Genomic DNA, 18,900 nt, shown 5'->3' with positions numbered 1-18,900 from the left:
GTCTGCCCGCTGTCAAACAGTTGTTGTCTAAAAAATGTCCAGAATTTTAAGTAATTATGGAAAATAAATTAGCATATGTGAAAGGGAACTATTCAACTATCAATGGACAGTAGGTAGGGAAATATCAAATCCCTGTAAAAATATTGACTTGTTTTTTTTTAGGTTAAACAGACTACCATGTATACGTGACCAAGGAGATTCTATCGATATATTTACTCTGGGTGTTTTTGACACAAGGAACAGTATTATGTATTTATTTATGCATTTACGTTTAAGTGTTATACATAATGTAATGTAAAAGGCAGTGATGCGTGCGAGACGCACGAAAAAGATTGTGACAATTTATAAAAAGTAAAAGTAGTAAAATATGTCAAAGTTGTTTAGTGCTATATATCTGACAAACATGAATGGATGTTACCTTGAAAAAGAAAAATACGGGCTAGTAACCCAGCCAAACGTGACAGCCGTATACAGATAAACGTTCAGGATTTGTTTACGGACAAATGGAAGAGTACATATGTCACTTGACACAGGGACCTGAGGTGATTTACTGATGATAAATAAAAAATGAACTTGATGGTATTATAGTGTAAATTGCAAAGGAGGAAGCAAAAATGAAAAAAAAAAAAAAAATCGAAAAGTTTGATATGTTTCATCCGTTATTTTGAGCTTTTTCATCGACAATAATGAATGGTAGTTGTCTTGGGGATAGGCTTGTTTTAACTTGATGATATAGAATGCAATGAAAAAATTTGTGAAATAAACAAAAAATCAGGAAAGTAAAATATTATATATTCTTATATACTTACAATAGTATCACACACAATTAGCATCAATGTAAATTGATAATAATCGCCGGGAAACAATTACACTTGTGTATTATAAAAGCAATAATCATTTTTTTGTGAGCTATATAATGTTCTCAATGTTATTTATAGAACTTCTAACGTCACCAATAAGTCATTGTTTGCGTTAAGCAACATAGTTGTACTATCAGCCCATTACTTTAAACAAATACTTTGACGTGTGTAACATCTTGTCTGATAAGCTGATGCAACAGTGCAAGGTTGGTTGGTAAGATCAACATTCTATTAACAGCAAAAGTCTTTTGAAGATGGCCTCTCCTGTGTGCAATGCGTTGCGCATGTGAAATGCGTGCATGTTCAGGGAGACTGCAGTATTGTAGGTCATGCTGTGTCTCCTTGCAGTAATGGGACTCTTGTTCTTTTTATTGTGCTATCTCACTGAAGCATGACGCCAGAGATACCGAGCAAGCATACCCCACACGCCGAAGTCACATTATATTGACAACGGAAAAACCAGTCGTCCCACTCCCTTTATGCTGAGTACTATGCAGCAATAGAAAACACAAGGACTTCGAAGAAAACGACTTAAATTCTGTGTCGAATGCTTATTTTGTCAGATCGAGAACGAGTGTATGAACGATGTAATTATTGTCTCTGTGTTGCTTTAAAAGGAATAAAGACTCCATAATATATGTTTTGATGGAAAAACTAAAAGAAAGCAAAACTCGAATGGATTTTTTAAGCCTATGAATTATCGACTTATTATAGTCCAAGGTGTCATATTAAAGATGCTTCACCGCTGACAAATGGTATTTTTTCACTATCAAAAACAGGAGCAGACGATTTAGTATTTTTCTTCAGTTACAAAAGTTACTTACTTTACACCATTACCACCATTGAAAAGTTTGAGCTTCTAATTTTACTTCAAGTTAAAAATATGAAAAATAATTAATTGCATCCCGAAAAAATTCCGTGGTACTATATCTTATATGGAATGAAGTGATGATTGCGCATGCACCAAAGGCGAAATAAATTATTTTATGTTATTTTTTGTGTTAATTAGGCATATATATACACGATTAAACACCAATTATTGTTCAAATGATGAATATCATTTATGCTCTGTCGGCGGTGGATCATCTTTAATATTTTACAGAATTTTCACTTTAGGCTACTAACATGCGTTTCAGAAAAACAAATGAAAGGAATAACAAGGTAAGTGGAATGTTTTATTGAGATGACACTTTTAAAAAGACTCGAAGGTACATATGCATTCCACAGCAGTCAAATACTATATAATAATGACAAAAACAAGTTAAACTGTCACTGTATAATAGTAACCTCTTGCAGTTATATCTTTTATTAGTTATGAAGCATGTTCTTCGATCGGATGCATTTTAAACGTTTTGTTAATAAATATAAGAGTGCTAACACACAACAAACATTAAAGAATACATTCCTATACCGTAGACCAACTTATATTCGCGGTGACTTAATTTCACGTTATCACGCATTACGACATTTTGACGGCGATTTAATTTACAGTTGTAGGATTCTACTAATTTTTTGTAAACAATTTCGCGGCAGTACATTTTTGCGATTTCCAATCGGCCACGAAATTCAATCACTCACGAAAATACATTGTTTTACAGTATACTGTATACAGAACGTAAAATCCTGTGGTGTAATTAGCGTTCTCAGATTAAATACACACTTACAATTCCGGAAATCTATACAGGATGCGTTTGTGTGTGTGTATTTTTTACAGGTTATTCTTTATGAATAATTCTCTGATGAGTAAGAGCAAGTGGTAGCTTTGCATCAAGATCTAAAGTCATTATTGATTTGCTTGAAGTCTAAGTTACACACATATGTATTGCCAGTAATTAGTAACTAGTCATGGAAAGATATTTAAGGTACATTTAGGACAAATTTTAAATGTAATTGTGGTAAGCATATACTGTATAACATGGAATATTCGTGAGTTCTTTCTTTCGTGGTTTGGAATTTCAAATAACATCGTGAGTAAAATTATTCATGGTTAGCCTTTCTGATAATAATTGCAGTGATTTATTTAACAGATTTCGCTATTTTTATATTCGTGGTTTATAAGAACAAAGAATACCGCCAAAAGTTTTACACAGCGAACATTTCATGTTATACAGTATCCTGAGATGTGTTCATAGACATATATTATAACTGCTAATGTATAACATGTTTGTTGTGTAGAACGAATTTATTATACACGTGTATGTTTTTGTAATCATTGTATAACCATATATACAAACGAAATGATCAGAAGGTCCTATGTTATATAGAGTAAGGTACAGATGTTTTATTGTACATTTTGTTGAAGTACGGTATTGCATACAGTCAAACCGGCTCTAAAAGAAACCTCACTCTCTATATAAAGAACACCTGTCTAAAAAGGAGACATACTCATCTAATCCCATTTGGTCCAATTTACTAAATAATTGATCTCATATAAAGGGCACCTGTCAATAAAGGACAGACTTATAGACCCCATCCGATCCAATTTATGATATAAAGGGCCACTCTATAAAGGATACCTGTCGATAACAGACAGACCCAGCAAACTCATCTGATTCAATTTACTATATACATGACTCACAATAAAGGGCACCTATCTAAAAAGGACATCTCTATATAAAGGACACTTGTTTATAACTGATAAAACATTTTTCGTTTTTGATTCAATGAACTATATACTTGCCCTCACTATAAAGGACACTTATCCATAAACGGCAGACGTAGCAATACCATTTAGTGCAATTTACAATATCATTGATATCTCTATAAATGAAACTTGTCTATACCAGACATATCAACACCATTTAAATTTTCTTTATACAATGTACAGTGTAATTGACCTCTCTAGAAAGGACATGTCATCTGAATGAAAAGGACATTTTTTGCTATGTCCCTTTTTCGTACTTTATAGACAGGTTAAATTATATCCTGAGATAAATTCATCAGAATGACTGCTGTTGTAGTTTTGACTCTTTAAAGTGTTCACTACATAACCGGATTAAAGCGTTTAACGCTGTCATAACATTTATCATAAAATGTGTATTGTGTTATATTCCTTACGAAACTACTGGGTGTACTGGGTTTGCTCCCGTGACAAATATAGTGAGACCGGTGTACGTGTGTTATGGCACATGTATGTGTTGTAGACATGTTTACGGAGAATGCGACTTTATTACATATCTTTGTTTATGTGACCTCGGTTTTTTTGCAAGGACGTGTCCCACTTATAAACATAAATTTGTTTTCGTAATACTTTTGTACATGTCATCAGCTTTAAAGACTTTTATATTAATTCAGGTTATTATAATTTATGAAATTCATTATAGAATAAGAACAATTACTGAATTCATCATATGTAATTCATTATAGAATAAGACCAATGATTGTCAAATTCAATAAAGATGTCAAGTCTAACCACATATGTCGCCTGTTTAGAACCATAAACAATATACATGTTTCTATCTCAAATCTGGTATCCTAAGTAAATGGATTATTTGTTTTGGTTTGTTTATTTTTACGTCCTATTAACAGCCAGGGTCATGTAAGGACGTCTAAGGACTAAAAGAAATCTTACTCATTATGCTAGTACAAGATTAAAGACATCTGTAGTAATAATCTATGTATCGGATGTGAATAGAGTTGTACGCATGGTATGTATGTACGTGTATATATATATTTAGCATTGACTATGACAGAGGTGTAGTAAACATGTTTACAATTCATGAGACATATATATCTTCCCACATGTCACAATGACTTTCGTAAGGACAGTACTGCTATGGTCCCCACATTTATAATGGGATATAGTTAAGATTGGTTGTTAAAACACAAATTAAAATATCGTATAACGTGTGATTCTCGCAGGTCAGAAATTTTTTCTATTTGAAATAAAACTGACTCAGAGAATTAGATTTTAGCGGTTTTAAAATTTTCACGATTTGGCTACATGGGTATATTTCGTCTTTGCTATTCTAGAGTTAGCTCTCTTGCCGGTAGGAATCCATTCTTACGTCATTATTTTGTGAGCGCAATTCACGTCACGTTCTCCTAAAATATGCCGTTAGGCTCCCAAACACATGGCGTCACTATCAATACCTATCCGCAAGGGCAGATAACTCTGTAATATGCAAATGGAGAATATAATTGATCAATTTCTCAATTTTCGCGGCCATATCAATATCTCACGAAATTGCGAGAATGTCAATCTCGCAAAAATACCGGCTATACGGTATACGGTATAGCTTTCCCTCAAAGAGTGTTATATTTTAATTAAGTGGATAAACCTTTTCATAATTATCGAACTATCATATTTTTTTGGTTGTGTTATTTTTCACGTTGTAAATATAATTCAATAAGACTTATGCAAACCAAAGTACTTCCAATTGCGATTTATTTTCGCGTATTTTGAGTGTGATTAGAATTCACAAAAATAAATCGCCACAAAGAATATTTAACTACAAGTACAATAGAGAATTTATTTACCTGTAAACTGTGAAATCAAATCGGTGTGAAAATGTCATTGGTTATGAAAACGATAATTCGCCGCAAAAATAATTTAGTTTTACAGTACATGTATTTCTTATTAACATTTGTTTGTATAAAACATCCCTTTATTTTCATTTTCTTTCTGTGGTGTATAACAGTGAATAGTAGAAGTTGCTAAATGATAAATGTACTTACAATGATGACACTTTTTTCTTTCAATCAAGTGTTAGTATAGAAATAAAGTGATTCCGTAGACGTATAATGTAATGTTATATGGCATATTGTCGATAAAAACAGTCACGATTTTGTAGCTCCGTGCAGAAGTGTTTATTGATGATATTTGTTGTGCAGAAATCATTGCTTAGTTGAGATGATATTACAAAGAGTGGATGAATATATGATATACATATATCAATACTGTTGAACAAGTTTCCATTTCACATCTAAGATTTTACCTTTGCTAGACGTTGGTAGGAAAAAGAGCTCATATAAAACTAGATTTCATGAAACAAGTCTGAGGGTTTCCTTTTCCTAGACAAAAAAAGTTGGCAGAAAAAAACAACTTGAAGGCGAGTTCCATAAAACCTCAAATGAAACTGATATAGAATGGGTGTGCTTTACCAGCCTACAAATAATGCTAATGATGAAAAACACAAATAGTGCTGTAATTATATTATTCAAGACCATGTAGTGTAATTATACAAATAGAGCTGGAACCTATTCAAGAACATGCAGCGAAAAAGACACCAGGCAAAGATTCTGGTAGCTTGAGTACACAATGTTCAAAAGTTAAAGAATATAAACTGTTTATAATATTATAAATGTATCTCGTGATTTTATATGAAACAATACTTATTTTCTACAATGAAATAAATCATACATGATGATTAGCAAGCGATATTGTTTTGCCATTTCACAAGAGATCTATACTTTATAGATATTGATTTTAAAATATCATTGATTTTAACAGCAGGAAAGTGTTCGATACTGTCAACCAACTCAATTATTTTAGCGAAGGTTTTTATCCTTTTTTAAGGACACCCAACGTATTGTAGGCTGTTTACGTGTGTAACCGTCGATGACCTAAGGATGTTTTCGTGGATATCTAATTTCGCGATGTTGGCCTCTGGATTTCTACTTTACCTACATTTTTTCGCGACAATTTATTTTTGCGATTTCTTGTCGTCCCCGAAATCCAAAAAAATTAACCGCACATAGACAATAATTAATTTATAGTATTATAAAGGTTATTGCACTTGATTAGAACACGGACCATATTTTTTTCACTAAATGTAAACATATAAGAATGTGTCCTAGTTGTAAGTCACACAGATGTTACATAACTCACAACACATCAACTATATGAACCTGTAACCGAATCACATTACAGATTGCACGTACGACTCAGTATAAAACCGTAGTGATTGAGGGTCCCCACCACACAAACCAGATACTCTCATTGACCTCTCCTGACGGTGGAAGATCATTGGATTTTTATAACTAATATAGCTCAGACGAAGGGTCATTGTCCATGCATGGATGTGGTCGAGTAAACATTAACTAAAACACTTAAGTTTCAGCGTTAGCATTAAGCCAGTTCGGTGCTATTTATATCCTCATGAAGACAAGGGAAAATCTATACTGCTGTGTGTATTGGGATACAATCTAACTAACACAGATCGATCTGTCCCTAGTGCATTAGCTAGTGTTAGTCAGATACCCCAGTCTACTGAGTCGTCTGCTCACAACATGGAGGAAGGCATATTGTAATGTAAAAACACTCGTGTGCTGAATAAACTTTAAACCGTCGACTTGAAACCAGGTCAGGACTCTACAGTGTATATTATAAACTCAGAGCGGTGTTGTTTATTTCTTCAGTTCGTCTGCTTGGAGAGGAGCACGTACACACTCAAACTTTAAACGGGAAGAGTAACTGTTTGTTATCGAAATGGCTGAATCCACATCATCAGACAAATTCAATGTTGTCCTTGCCATGGATGGAAGCGATAATGCAAAGTTTGCATTCAACTGTAAGTATATCTCTTAGTTTTTTAGAAAGCTTGAATAGAGGTTGGAGATGGATGCCCCATAGGAGGATTTATATAAGCTTTCTAGGAGAGAAGTAACTTATAATTAAGCGTTGTTCAATCTTTTTCAATTTATTGAAATAAAATTTTGTTAAAATTGAAATTGACAAAAAATTTGATTTTAATGACCTGTTTATGCATCACGACACAAAATTTGTTTACAAGATTTTACAAGATTTGCCACTTGACATGCGAGGGTTGATGTTTTATGGGGATAAGAATATAAGCTTACATTTATTGACCTACATACCATCTCATACAATTTGTTTAAAAAGGCAGAAAAACAAACCCTTTTACATTTAAAACTTGACATATAGCTTTGGCATTAACTATCATCTCTTAGTCACTGGTTAAACAAGATTACAGGACCCAATGAATTATTCAACAGTCCGTGTCATCACATATGTATTAGCATCCTGGGTATTATAATTATTATGCAGTAAAAACACGTGTATGATGACCATCAAGTTCATGTCGATGGATAATGTATTTATAGTATTACGTTCACAACACCTTTAATACACATTTTTGTAACTGGATGTTTAGAGAAACGAAAGCTGCTGTACATGTAGAGTAAACCAGTTGCTTCTCTCAAAAAACTGCTCTTTACCGATATACCACGGCTGTGATATTTACTCTGAAAACATGCAAGGAGCTTCCAAGATAATTCTTCAAATACCACCAGGGTATGCCAAGCGCCAAGCATAGATATTTGTGTTATATATAGGCAACTAGTCGGCATTATTATACAGGCGGCTGTCTTATTGATTATAATTATCTTTATGGATATCGACAGGTAGACTTGTCACCTGCAACATCTCTGTCCCTGGCGAGGTCTGTGGTCGAGGTTATTACCGATATCATCTGATAACTCGTTAACAGTTTATGGGTAACATGAGAAAGCTTATCCATGTGCAGTTTGGTCTGTTAGTGAAGATGGCAGATATGCAAACACACGTATAATCATGATAATATGGTAAAATGAATCGAAATGTAGAACCAAGAATGCAAGTCCATATGTGTGATTGAACAGTATTCTACACTATGGACATTTGGAAGCAGAAAGCACTAGCGAGTCATAGAAGGAAGAATATAAGGAATAATTCTAATTTATGTGTGATGGATTTTGCATTATCGCATTAAGCAAGAATCATCACTTTTTCTTATACAGGATGCTTGTCGAACCTTATACAAACGCGCATACCGATATACATATTATATGTTGAAAGTTTGGTTAATAAGGTTTAATTAACGTCTTTTTAACATCTATGGGGATTTAAGGACGACCTCCCATGTGCATGCATGTTTTGGTAGGCTAATGTATATTCATGTTGTGTCTCTTTATAATAGTGTAATATCTTGCCCTTTTTATACTGCTATCTCACCGAATCATGTCGCCGAAGACACCGAGCAACACACGCCACCCGGACACATTATACTGATAACGGGCGAACCAGTCGTCTCCCTCCATTTATGCAGGAAGTAACACCAGATAAAGAAAAATCAAATGAATTTCACTGAAATAAACTGAGACATCCAAAGATGTAATGGTATCATTTGGTCACTGTTTTACACACCACTGATACATACTATCGAATATATACATTTTTCTGATCACATTATAGTGCTCTCTGACTGAAATATACTGCCAAACATATCACTGGACAGTTCACCTGGCCACGCGATATTATACACATATTTCATGAGTTACTGTGCTCTAGTTCATAATATTTAACCCGAGGTGATGGTAATCAACAAATGTTATATTGCACGAGGCCAAAGGCCGAGTGCAATATAACATTTGTTGATTACCATCACCGAGGGGTAAATATTATGAACTAGAGCACAGTAACCAGGGAATATTTGTTTTATTACATAATCACCAGTTTTTCAGTTGAATATTTTTTTTTTATAAAACGAATACGACAATCACTTAACAAAATCATCAACACCGTACCGTACGGAAAAAAAACCTTAATATCCTATTGAAGATTGACGTATAGCCCACGGAAGTACGACGTTGTAAAAATCAGCAGGTGCGATTTCTGGTTACGCTACAATGATTAAAAGATGCTTGCTGCCGAATACATCAAGAGCAGACCAGGTCCCCACTTGATAGCATTGTAAACCAGATTTACACAAAGATATGCTTAAGACAGCATCATCATCATCCCCTCTGTTCTACTTATCGCATTATAGTGTTATTTTATTGAAAACAAACCCCCTTCAGACATTCTACAGTGACACCACACAAATGGATCATAAATCATGGTAACTTGATATTGACAACTTGTGTTTTGTCTAATACTTGTGGATACTCTACAAGGCCCGTTCTATTGATTTCCATCTGTAACGACCAGACCCCATAGTTCCTGGTAGTGGTTTATAAATTGGCGTGGTTTCCTAGCTAGTGTTCAACAGACTTGAGGTGTTCAATCAATAATAAATCAACATTCCTGTGTTGTTTCCGTAAACATTGGAACAACCAACCCTAAACGTTTAAATATTGTATTCAATATAAACTCCTCGTCCAATTTACATACGATTTACGCTCAAACTGAGTTATCCGTTACATAACCAATTTCAAATTTGGAATCTTGAGAGTTTTGTCTGTTACAAACTACAAGTTATATGCGAATTAGTAACATAAGGAAACGTGTGCCTTCATTTTAGTACTGGCCACTTCCTTACTGAAAACTTTCGGTCAATTGCATCATTGACGAATTTCGAACGAAGATTTTGGAGGTTAATGTGGTCAATTTCTTTTTAATGTCTACTTTGATATTTATTTTTCGTCATAAAGTTATTATGGTCACTACCTATATCGCTAGATGGTTTTTATTGCTAATTGATGAACAATTTATTCCTAAATCACCGTGGATGTTAGGAAAAATATACATGCAATATTAAATATATTGGCATCCAATGTATCAAAGTACATTTTAAAATTCTAAGTGATTTGTTTATAATTTTTGCAATCCTATTATTGGTTTTTTTTTCAGGGTACGTGAAGAATGTCCATCGTCCCAATTTTCATGTTATCTTAGTCCACGTGATGAGTATGGAAAGTGCGGTTCACAATGCTGAGTGGTATAAACCTAATGGTAGGTATAGGGGTGGCATTGTACATTTGCTTTAGGTGTTACAGGTATTCTGTATTTGCATAATACAGAATTATCTGCCCTTGCGGGTGGGTATTGTGACATCATGTGTTTGTGAGTGTAAGTCATACTTTTCTGTGAAAACGACGTGAATTGTGCTCACAAAATAATGACTTAACAATCGATACCTACCCGAAAGGGAGCTAACTCTGTAATATGCAAAGACGGAATACTGTAAATCAATTTATCAAATCCCGCTGATGTTCCAAAACCGCAAAAACGCAAAGGCCACAAAGGTCACAAATGTCATTTACAAGGTCAAGGAGACTATAATTATAAATTGATTCACACTTAAAGATGACATCTTGTTATTATATAGTCAATGTAACTGCTGGAGATATGTTTATAAATGCAATGATTTCATCTAAACCTATATAAACTAATGTTTATAATGCAATGATTTCATATAAACCTATATAAACTAATGTTTATAAAGCATCGTATATTTTTCTGTGACTTTGAATGATTTTCACAGCTTAATTCATCAAACCTTGCAATTTTTAATAGACTACTGAAGTCAAAATTGTCGCCTAGATATGGCACATATAACTTTCTCTTACTGAAATCCTCTTTTATATCTTTCTAATCAGCATCCCCTCACGGGTACGACACAATGCTCCTGAACAAATTAATTGAGGAGGAGAAAGCAAGGATACGGGAACATCTGGAGGAGTTCGGACAATTACTGAGGGATGCAAGGGTAGGTTTTATTTATTTTGCCAGAATCACATATAATCATTGCCGCAACGCATCAAAATTCAGGGTCGGAATGCAATTGTTTTGTTTGTTTATTAAACCTTTTCCGAGACTAGTTACATATTATATAGTAACAGCTGTTAGTTAATCCAGCTTTATGTCATTTCTCAACACGGACTTGCATTGCGGCCGGCTTCGGTTGAGTTATTGAGCGGATATTAATACTCATTTGATATACATGTATCTAGGACTAGTGATGTTATGAAAACTTAGGTAATTTAAGCTGTTTTCGGGTAGGATGCCTTGTTAAATATTAACAACCTGTGAATTTGTGACTGAATTATAAAATTATGAGGGGAGACCGTCGTTATCAACTACAACATCAAAATTTTCATTGTGTGAAAACATCTTTTATTAGTTTATATAGAATCGCGTTATTGAAAAATGACGAGTTTTAGTTTTGAATTGACCCTATCAAAGTTTACGTTCACAGCTTAATTTTGTATGACAGTTCATTGATATTTCTATTACGTCAAGATGGAACATGTGTTATCGACCGAAAAGATGTACGAGGATTAATAAAATGTATGAGAAAGCGTTCTAAATTAGTTGCTTCCCTTTCATCTAACTATTGCACATCTTCACCGTAAACATGGAATATAATTAAGCCATTTTACCATTCATTGGGATTTGAAATAAATAACATAATAGATGCAGTGCAACCTACTTATTTAAACATAAACATGGTTAAATGCTAATTAAATCCCACTAGAACGCATTTTCCTTTCTGCATCTGGTTACATAAAATTCTGACTGTTGTGCCTCATTTGTCATGAAAACATTTGTAACCGAAAAAATATATAAAATAAACTCACATACACATTCATACCTAAATTACACATTTGAAAGTCAATCAAGTACAATACGTTAATAATACAATTACTTCATCGTCGGTGACTCACGGTTGATTAAATTGCTCTACGCTTCACTTATTACATAATAACATGGTGCAATCATCCATGACATTCCGACGATGATAAACATGCACTGATATATTGAATTATATCGACTTTACAATAGGTAACTTAATAATTTGTATGCGCTTTTGTTTTACAGAATTATTTTGTTTAATCGGCTACAAATGCTTTCCGTATTCCGTCTTTGCATATTACGGAATAAACTCCCTTGCTTGTTGGTATCCATTGTGACGTCATTATTCACGTCGTTTTCTCCGAAAAGCATGACATTACGCTCGCTTACACATGGCATCACAATCAATACCTACCCGCAATAGGAGATAGCTCTGTAATATACAAACATTATCAGAGTTTAACCATATTTTCATATATATATTCTTCTGTTTTATTGATAAACAGATAGAGGGGACCGTGAAGAGCATCCACTCCGAAAAACCTGGCGCAGGTATCATTCAAGCCGCCGAGCAGTGCGACGCCAAGTTGATTGTAACCGGATGTCGAGGACTCGGCAAAGTGCGCAGGACACTTATGGGAAGCGTCAGTGATTACATTGTTCACCATTCAGCAGTTCCAACAATGGTCTGTCGAATACCAGACGATGAACATAAACACGGACAGAAGAAACATTAGATGTTGTCTCATAAATTTTTAATAGTTCTTATAGCTTCGGCAATCAAGATGATTTAAGAAGTAATCGATGGCAACACGCTGTTTCCGTTGCATAATATTTTGTATTCTTGAGCCCGAATCTCTTAGTATAATTGTCTTTCTATACTTGTGACTTTGTGTGACCTTTGCCACTCTCCACAATATCAGACATACATATGTCCAGAACTTGTACTATGATATATTTACATGTGTATATGAAATCCCTCCATGCGGTATTAGAACCGTCGGGAAGTTTATCTTAAACCAGAGTTGTAAAGTCCTGTAGCGGGCCTAGATTGGGTCGACAACCGGCGACCAGATAGACCAGGCTAGTGTTCGAAGGTCCCTGGTTCGAGACCAAATCTGGCCGTTACATTTTCTCTTCCTGTCACAGATTCCCACTTTGGTGTTAGAAGCTCCTCAACCAGAATTGTAAAGTTCTGTTAACGCTTTGGCTTTAGAACCCGAGAAATGAAATCTCAAAAAACATATAGTTAAACATCACTCAAAACCAATATTTAAATGTTGAGTGTATTTTTGGTGTGAGAACTAGTAGAAATCACCAGTAAGACAGATATGTATCTATTAAAATATCAGTTTAGCGTTAGGCAACGAGGAAACCCATTATTAAACGAGAATTATATATGTTTGAATGTTCTCTTTGATTTTAGGACCAGAAAAACTCGCCCATGTTACAAAAAAAAATTACTTGTGAAATGTCGCACCATAGGAAAGTCATCCTAAACCATAATTAAATCTGCTAAAATGTCCACTTTGGTGTTCTGACCAGGCGCAAATCACCTTTAACCAGAAATATACAATATGATATAATATATTTTGGTGTTTGGACTGTATAAAACTCCCCCTGGCCCTACAGCAATTAATAACACATTCAATCCTGAAGTGATGCAATGGACTGTTCCAATTCTTGAAATAGAAGAGTCCAAATGTGTCTTAAGGGGTGAATAGGTTAATATATGAGTTGACGTCATGGTGACAAGGCTAGTAGAAATTCGGGTTACAAGTATGTATTTTGCCTCCATTTTATATGTTCTATTATACTAGTATACTTAGCAGTGATAAAGCATAGTGTTTATATTATATTATGTATTTCACAGACAAATCATATATGCAATTATATGAAAATCAGGAACTATACATTATCGTCATATTTTGTATTTTTAAACAATGGAATTAGAAACCAGTATATCAAATGTGTAATAAAATACCATACATATCATAAATGTTCGTGGAACTGATAAATCATTAACATCCTCTTTCCCAGAAAATCAGAGTATGTAATTGGAATACTTTACGATATCAATACTCTTTCTATATATGTCCTTGTGGTTTATATGTTGGCAAATAGTCCATTACCTGTAGTAGAAATTATTCATTTTAATTTATATGTGATGGTATTTTACTTCGCGTTAGTCGATTGTTATGAACAAATTAAATTTCATTTTACGTAGGTTATTGTGAAATCTTCATGTTTTGTGTGTGTATAAGAAGTTTTATATTGTTTTGAATGAAACACCAGAGAAAAAGCATTTGATGAATACATGTGTTTCTTAATTTATCTATATCATTCATTATAGTGAATATATAAAATGATACATTTTCCAGCAATTTTCCAGATGTTAAAATGCATAAGAGTGTTATTACGTAAACATGTACTGTAAATCTAATTATTTTCACGTGCGAATCAAATTTGCGTATTTCGAAGGAAAATAAATTTGATTAGTGAAATATTGAGAAATGGTTGAATTATGTATATACCCTTAAAACCAATCGCGAAATTTAAACCGCTAAAATTTAGTTCAAATCGCGAAAATTTTGACCCGTGAAAATAAATGGCTATATGGTATCGATAGAATTATGCTACTGGAATAAAGTTAAGAAATAGCGCAGAATTAATCTCACAATTTTTATTTTTATTTTACTGTTATTGAAATTGAAATGTTGAACGTTGTAGTCAGCCTCAATTGTAAAATATGATACGTTTATTATTGACACAAGACGAAGAATGCTAATTTCATTGGGAATATAACAACTTGTCTTAAACGTAGTGGTAAATCAATATCTTTAATGTGAGTTACACATAGCTCGGTTGCGCTACTTTGCAATATCTTTCCAAACCATGGAAACCAATGGGATATTTAATAAAAAAATCTGCTTAGCTTAACTTCCAGAGCAAACTATTCAAACAAGAAACCTGTCTCTATATACACATGTGTCTGTCAGCAAATTAGAAGAAAGGTTTGTTATCAATTTAATTAAATTGAATTCAAACTTTATTGACATCACCATTACATAACATTCTGGTATCTATCAAAATACATGAAATGATGAAGCATTACACAAACACCTTTAGTTTAAACAGTATTTTATTCATTATTGATACGTATAATGCAATACATTAACACCTTTCGGAATCGGAAAACAAGCTTAGAACTTATATAAATTCCTTTCCCTGAAATATCAAGCAAGATTAAAACTTCGGCACTGGAAACAATTTTAACAAGACATGTATAACGTTAAGGAAAGTATCTACATTGTATTAAACATTTGAAATAAATGAAATTTGATATATACACAACTTGGGCAAAAATCATAAAGAGCATAGACAACATATAACAAAACTATAAAAATACTGTAATTCTATCTTTTGGCGCAATCAAAGTTAAGCGTTTGAATAATTCACACGTTTGGAATATGTGCTGTATTGACTATATCACGCAATAACTTTTTCAACGCTACACATGTTTTGCAATTGGTGTTAAATTAGGATTACTACTGAAATATTTGTTTAAATAGGAATCAAATTTATGTCAGTCCGAATGTGCATGTGCATATATTGCGCGGGTGAACGTGTATGTACCAAAACCCGGTGAAGGGTGAATTAGAGAGTTCCAGAATAAGAATCTAAAACGCGAAATTTAAACATCGCAAAATTTAACCACCTACAGTATCCCTTGAAGTATATTGATTCAGAAGCAGCAAAAATGAGGTGTTACATATATCAGCACCAGCGAAACTACACAGTGACACCGTTCACATCTGCAGTCAGACACTTTACCATGGAATTCCTGTAATGTCAGTAAAACAGGATACTTACAAAGCATACCGAAGGAATTGCAGTGCTACATATTGGCAAATTATTTGCTAAACATATCACCGAATGGCAATATAATTTTTGTAAATATAGGAACCATAGCTTTGTGAGGGTATTTTTTTTCCAATTTCAAAGGAGTTAATTTGTTTTTCAATTGTTATTTTATTGCTTTATGCGATTGTACTACATATACCGTACAATTGTTATTTTATTGCTTTATGCGCTTTATGCGATTGTACTACATGTACCGTTTGTTCTTCAAAAACGAGTCAAAGCATTTTAGAGCACCGTCAGACAATATAGAACTAATTGAGAGATGAGCTAGTTGAGAAAGGCTGACAGATTCCTACACTTAACCAGTCAGAATGAATTTAAAATGGACAAAAATCATAGTCATATACAGAATGTATTGTGTTATTTCTATTCATCAATGAAAATCGTGTTAGCATTAAAAAGATGACATCGAAAACCTATTAAATGCCTATTAAAAGTGAGAAATGGAATTGCAGTTGTGACATTAATGTAATCTGGTTGTACTTGATATGTATGTCATACCGTCATTGTGTTCAAACATTGTCTTTGTGTTGAAATAGATACAGTATAAAGTGATCAGGTATTACCGAATAAATGGTTTTCCACTTTCTATTGTTTCATTTTATCTTTAACGGTCACGTGGAATTGATATCAATGATGTAGTAAGTGGACAAAATGTACGTTTTGGCAGGTTAATACCATAAAACGAGTAATTTTTGCGGGTCAAAGTTTTCGCTGTTTGGACTTCAAACGGGAACGTTAGATTTAAACGGTTTTACAATTTCGGAGTTTAAAAATTAGATTTCAACGGTTCTTCAATGCTGTTTTGAACAAAAAAAACATTATAAAAGCTTCCTATTGTTTCGCGACTAATGACGCTTTATTAATAATAAACCCAAATGGCAATGACTATTTTAGTTTAGATTATTAGATTAATCCTAATCAAATCAGGATAATTTAAAGTCGGTCATCCAGGCTTCAATTTGATGCGGTGTTTGAATGTTTTGGAGGCTGTGGTATATACGTGTTGTGTCTCTTTGTAATGGTGCAATTCTGTTCTTTTTATAGCGCCATCTCACTGATGAATGCTAAGTTAATAGACACACCAAACAACACACTCATCCCCAGTCAAATTATACTGACAACGAGTAAACTAGTCGTCCCACACTCCCGGTATGCTGAGCAGAAACTACCAATTTTATAAACTTTGACAGACAGTATCTGATGTATTGGTTCAGTCAACTGTTGTTATGAATATAGATCAACATACACCAGCTATAATACGATAACACAAAATACTGTATAATACTTTGAATTAACATTTTTTCGCGCGCGATTTACTTTCGCGATTACCCCAATCGAAATAAATTCGCGAAATATCTCTAAATAAAAAGTTATTCCCGAACTTACATTGAAAATAACGGTAACTATGGAGACGGATGAAATGAACATGTAGCTGTTTACTGTTAGACATCGCGATGTTTTCTCTCCTCCTCGAAATTAAACAATTATACAGTATGGTGTGTCTCGGACAGAACCTTCACAGAGACATACGCTCAAAACAACGCCAAAGGTGTCAAAGGCCAAGTTACAAGAAAGAAGTAAGTTATAAATTGTAGAAAAAATAAGGTTTCAAATTTTAGTCACCTTTTACGATCTATGCAATAGAGACAGCAGGTACAATTCTAACGCCCTATCTGCAACATATAGAATTAATTTATTTCACAAAAATCAATTAAAAATGCGCTCTATTTTAAATGGTGGTCTGAATCATAGCTTCTAATGCTGTTTTGAACAAAACATTATAAAAAACACCATATATAGAAGAAAAAAAAACATGGATTAAAGGAATAAAATGGATCCTTCCATATAATCGGTGCTTATGTTGGATATTAAACATTGAATTAAAGAAAGGAAATCTCTTCATGTTTGCCTGTACTATACCGTTCATTATGTATTGATATAAACGCCGGGATCAGAATTCGCACTTTGAAAATCCCGTGAAATAAAAGCACTTAGTAACAGTATTATGCTGTTGCCAAGAACATATATGCTATCGAGGAGAAAAACAACGTGATTCAGCTGTCCTCTGTACCATCTCCTTTGCTTTACCTAACACACGCATATGAGCTGACAATTGTGAAACGAATGGCAACCAAATGTTCCTCCATAAGTTTCCATAGTAACCGTTATTGAAACATTTGATGTGTCAAATTATAGACATCAATATTGTACGATAATTATCATTGAATTATATTGGTATAAAAGATGATGTGCTATTGGCCATTTTATAGGAAATATAAAGTGACCTGGTTATTATGCCAACCCACCTGTTCGAAAATTCAAGGTTTTATACACATCTACACATGGTCCTCAACATTGCCAAGTTTCATTGAAATTGATCCAGTAGTTTAGGAGGGGTTGTCCGGATATATTTCATGTTGATAGAGAGACCGACGACCGATAGACAGACACACAGATAGACATATACAGACAGACAGGCTGATTCAAGTATACCCATCTAACTTTGTTGTGGTGGTGGTGGGTATGGCAATAAGCAGTCATTTCTGTCCAATGGCTTTACATGCGACATGTCATAGGACAATTTACAAACTTCTGTTTGATAATGAGCAACAGCAATGTATTAAAATGTCATATACATGCTCTAGACACATATCAATTTACACACCAGTATTCCCCAAAGTGACATCTAGGTATACACATGTACCTGTACCATCACTATTACATCCCTAAACTGCTCTTGGCCTGACACCAGGCCTTGACATTGCTAACAATATAGAGATTAAATTACTATATACAATAATAGTGTGCAGGTAAACA

General features: G+C 33.8%; 1 protein-coding gene across 1 annotated transcript; it reads left to right on the top strand.

Moving 5' to 3' along the window:
* Nucleotides 1–6,781: 6,781 nt before the first annotated feature.
* Nucleotides 6,782–13,400, top strand: LOC138331452 (uncharacterized). Its single transcript, XM_069279097.1, has 4 exons — nt 6,782–7,372; nt 10,432–10,533; nt 11,181–11,290; nt 12,663–13,400. Exons 1-4 carry the CDS (start codon nt 7,291–7,293, stop codon nt 12,891–12,893), a joined length of 525 nt encoding a protein of 174 aa, XP_069135198.1. The 5' UTR covers nt 6,782–7,290; the 3' UTR covers nt 12,894–13,400.
* The last annotated feature ends 5,500 nt before the right edge of the window (nt 13,401–18,900 follow it).

This window comes from Argopecten irradians, chromosome 9, assembly GCF_041381155.1.
Source record: "Argopecten irradians isolate NY chromosome 9, Ai_NY, whole genome shotgun sequence".
Taxonomy (NCBI): domain Eukaryota; kingdom Metazoa; phylum Mollusca; class Bivalvia; order Pectinida; family Pectinidae; genus Argopecten; species Argopecten irradians.
This window is presented reverse-complemented; position numbering and strand designations above follow the sequence as displayed.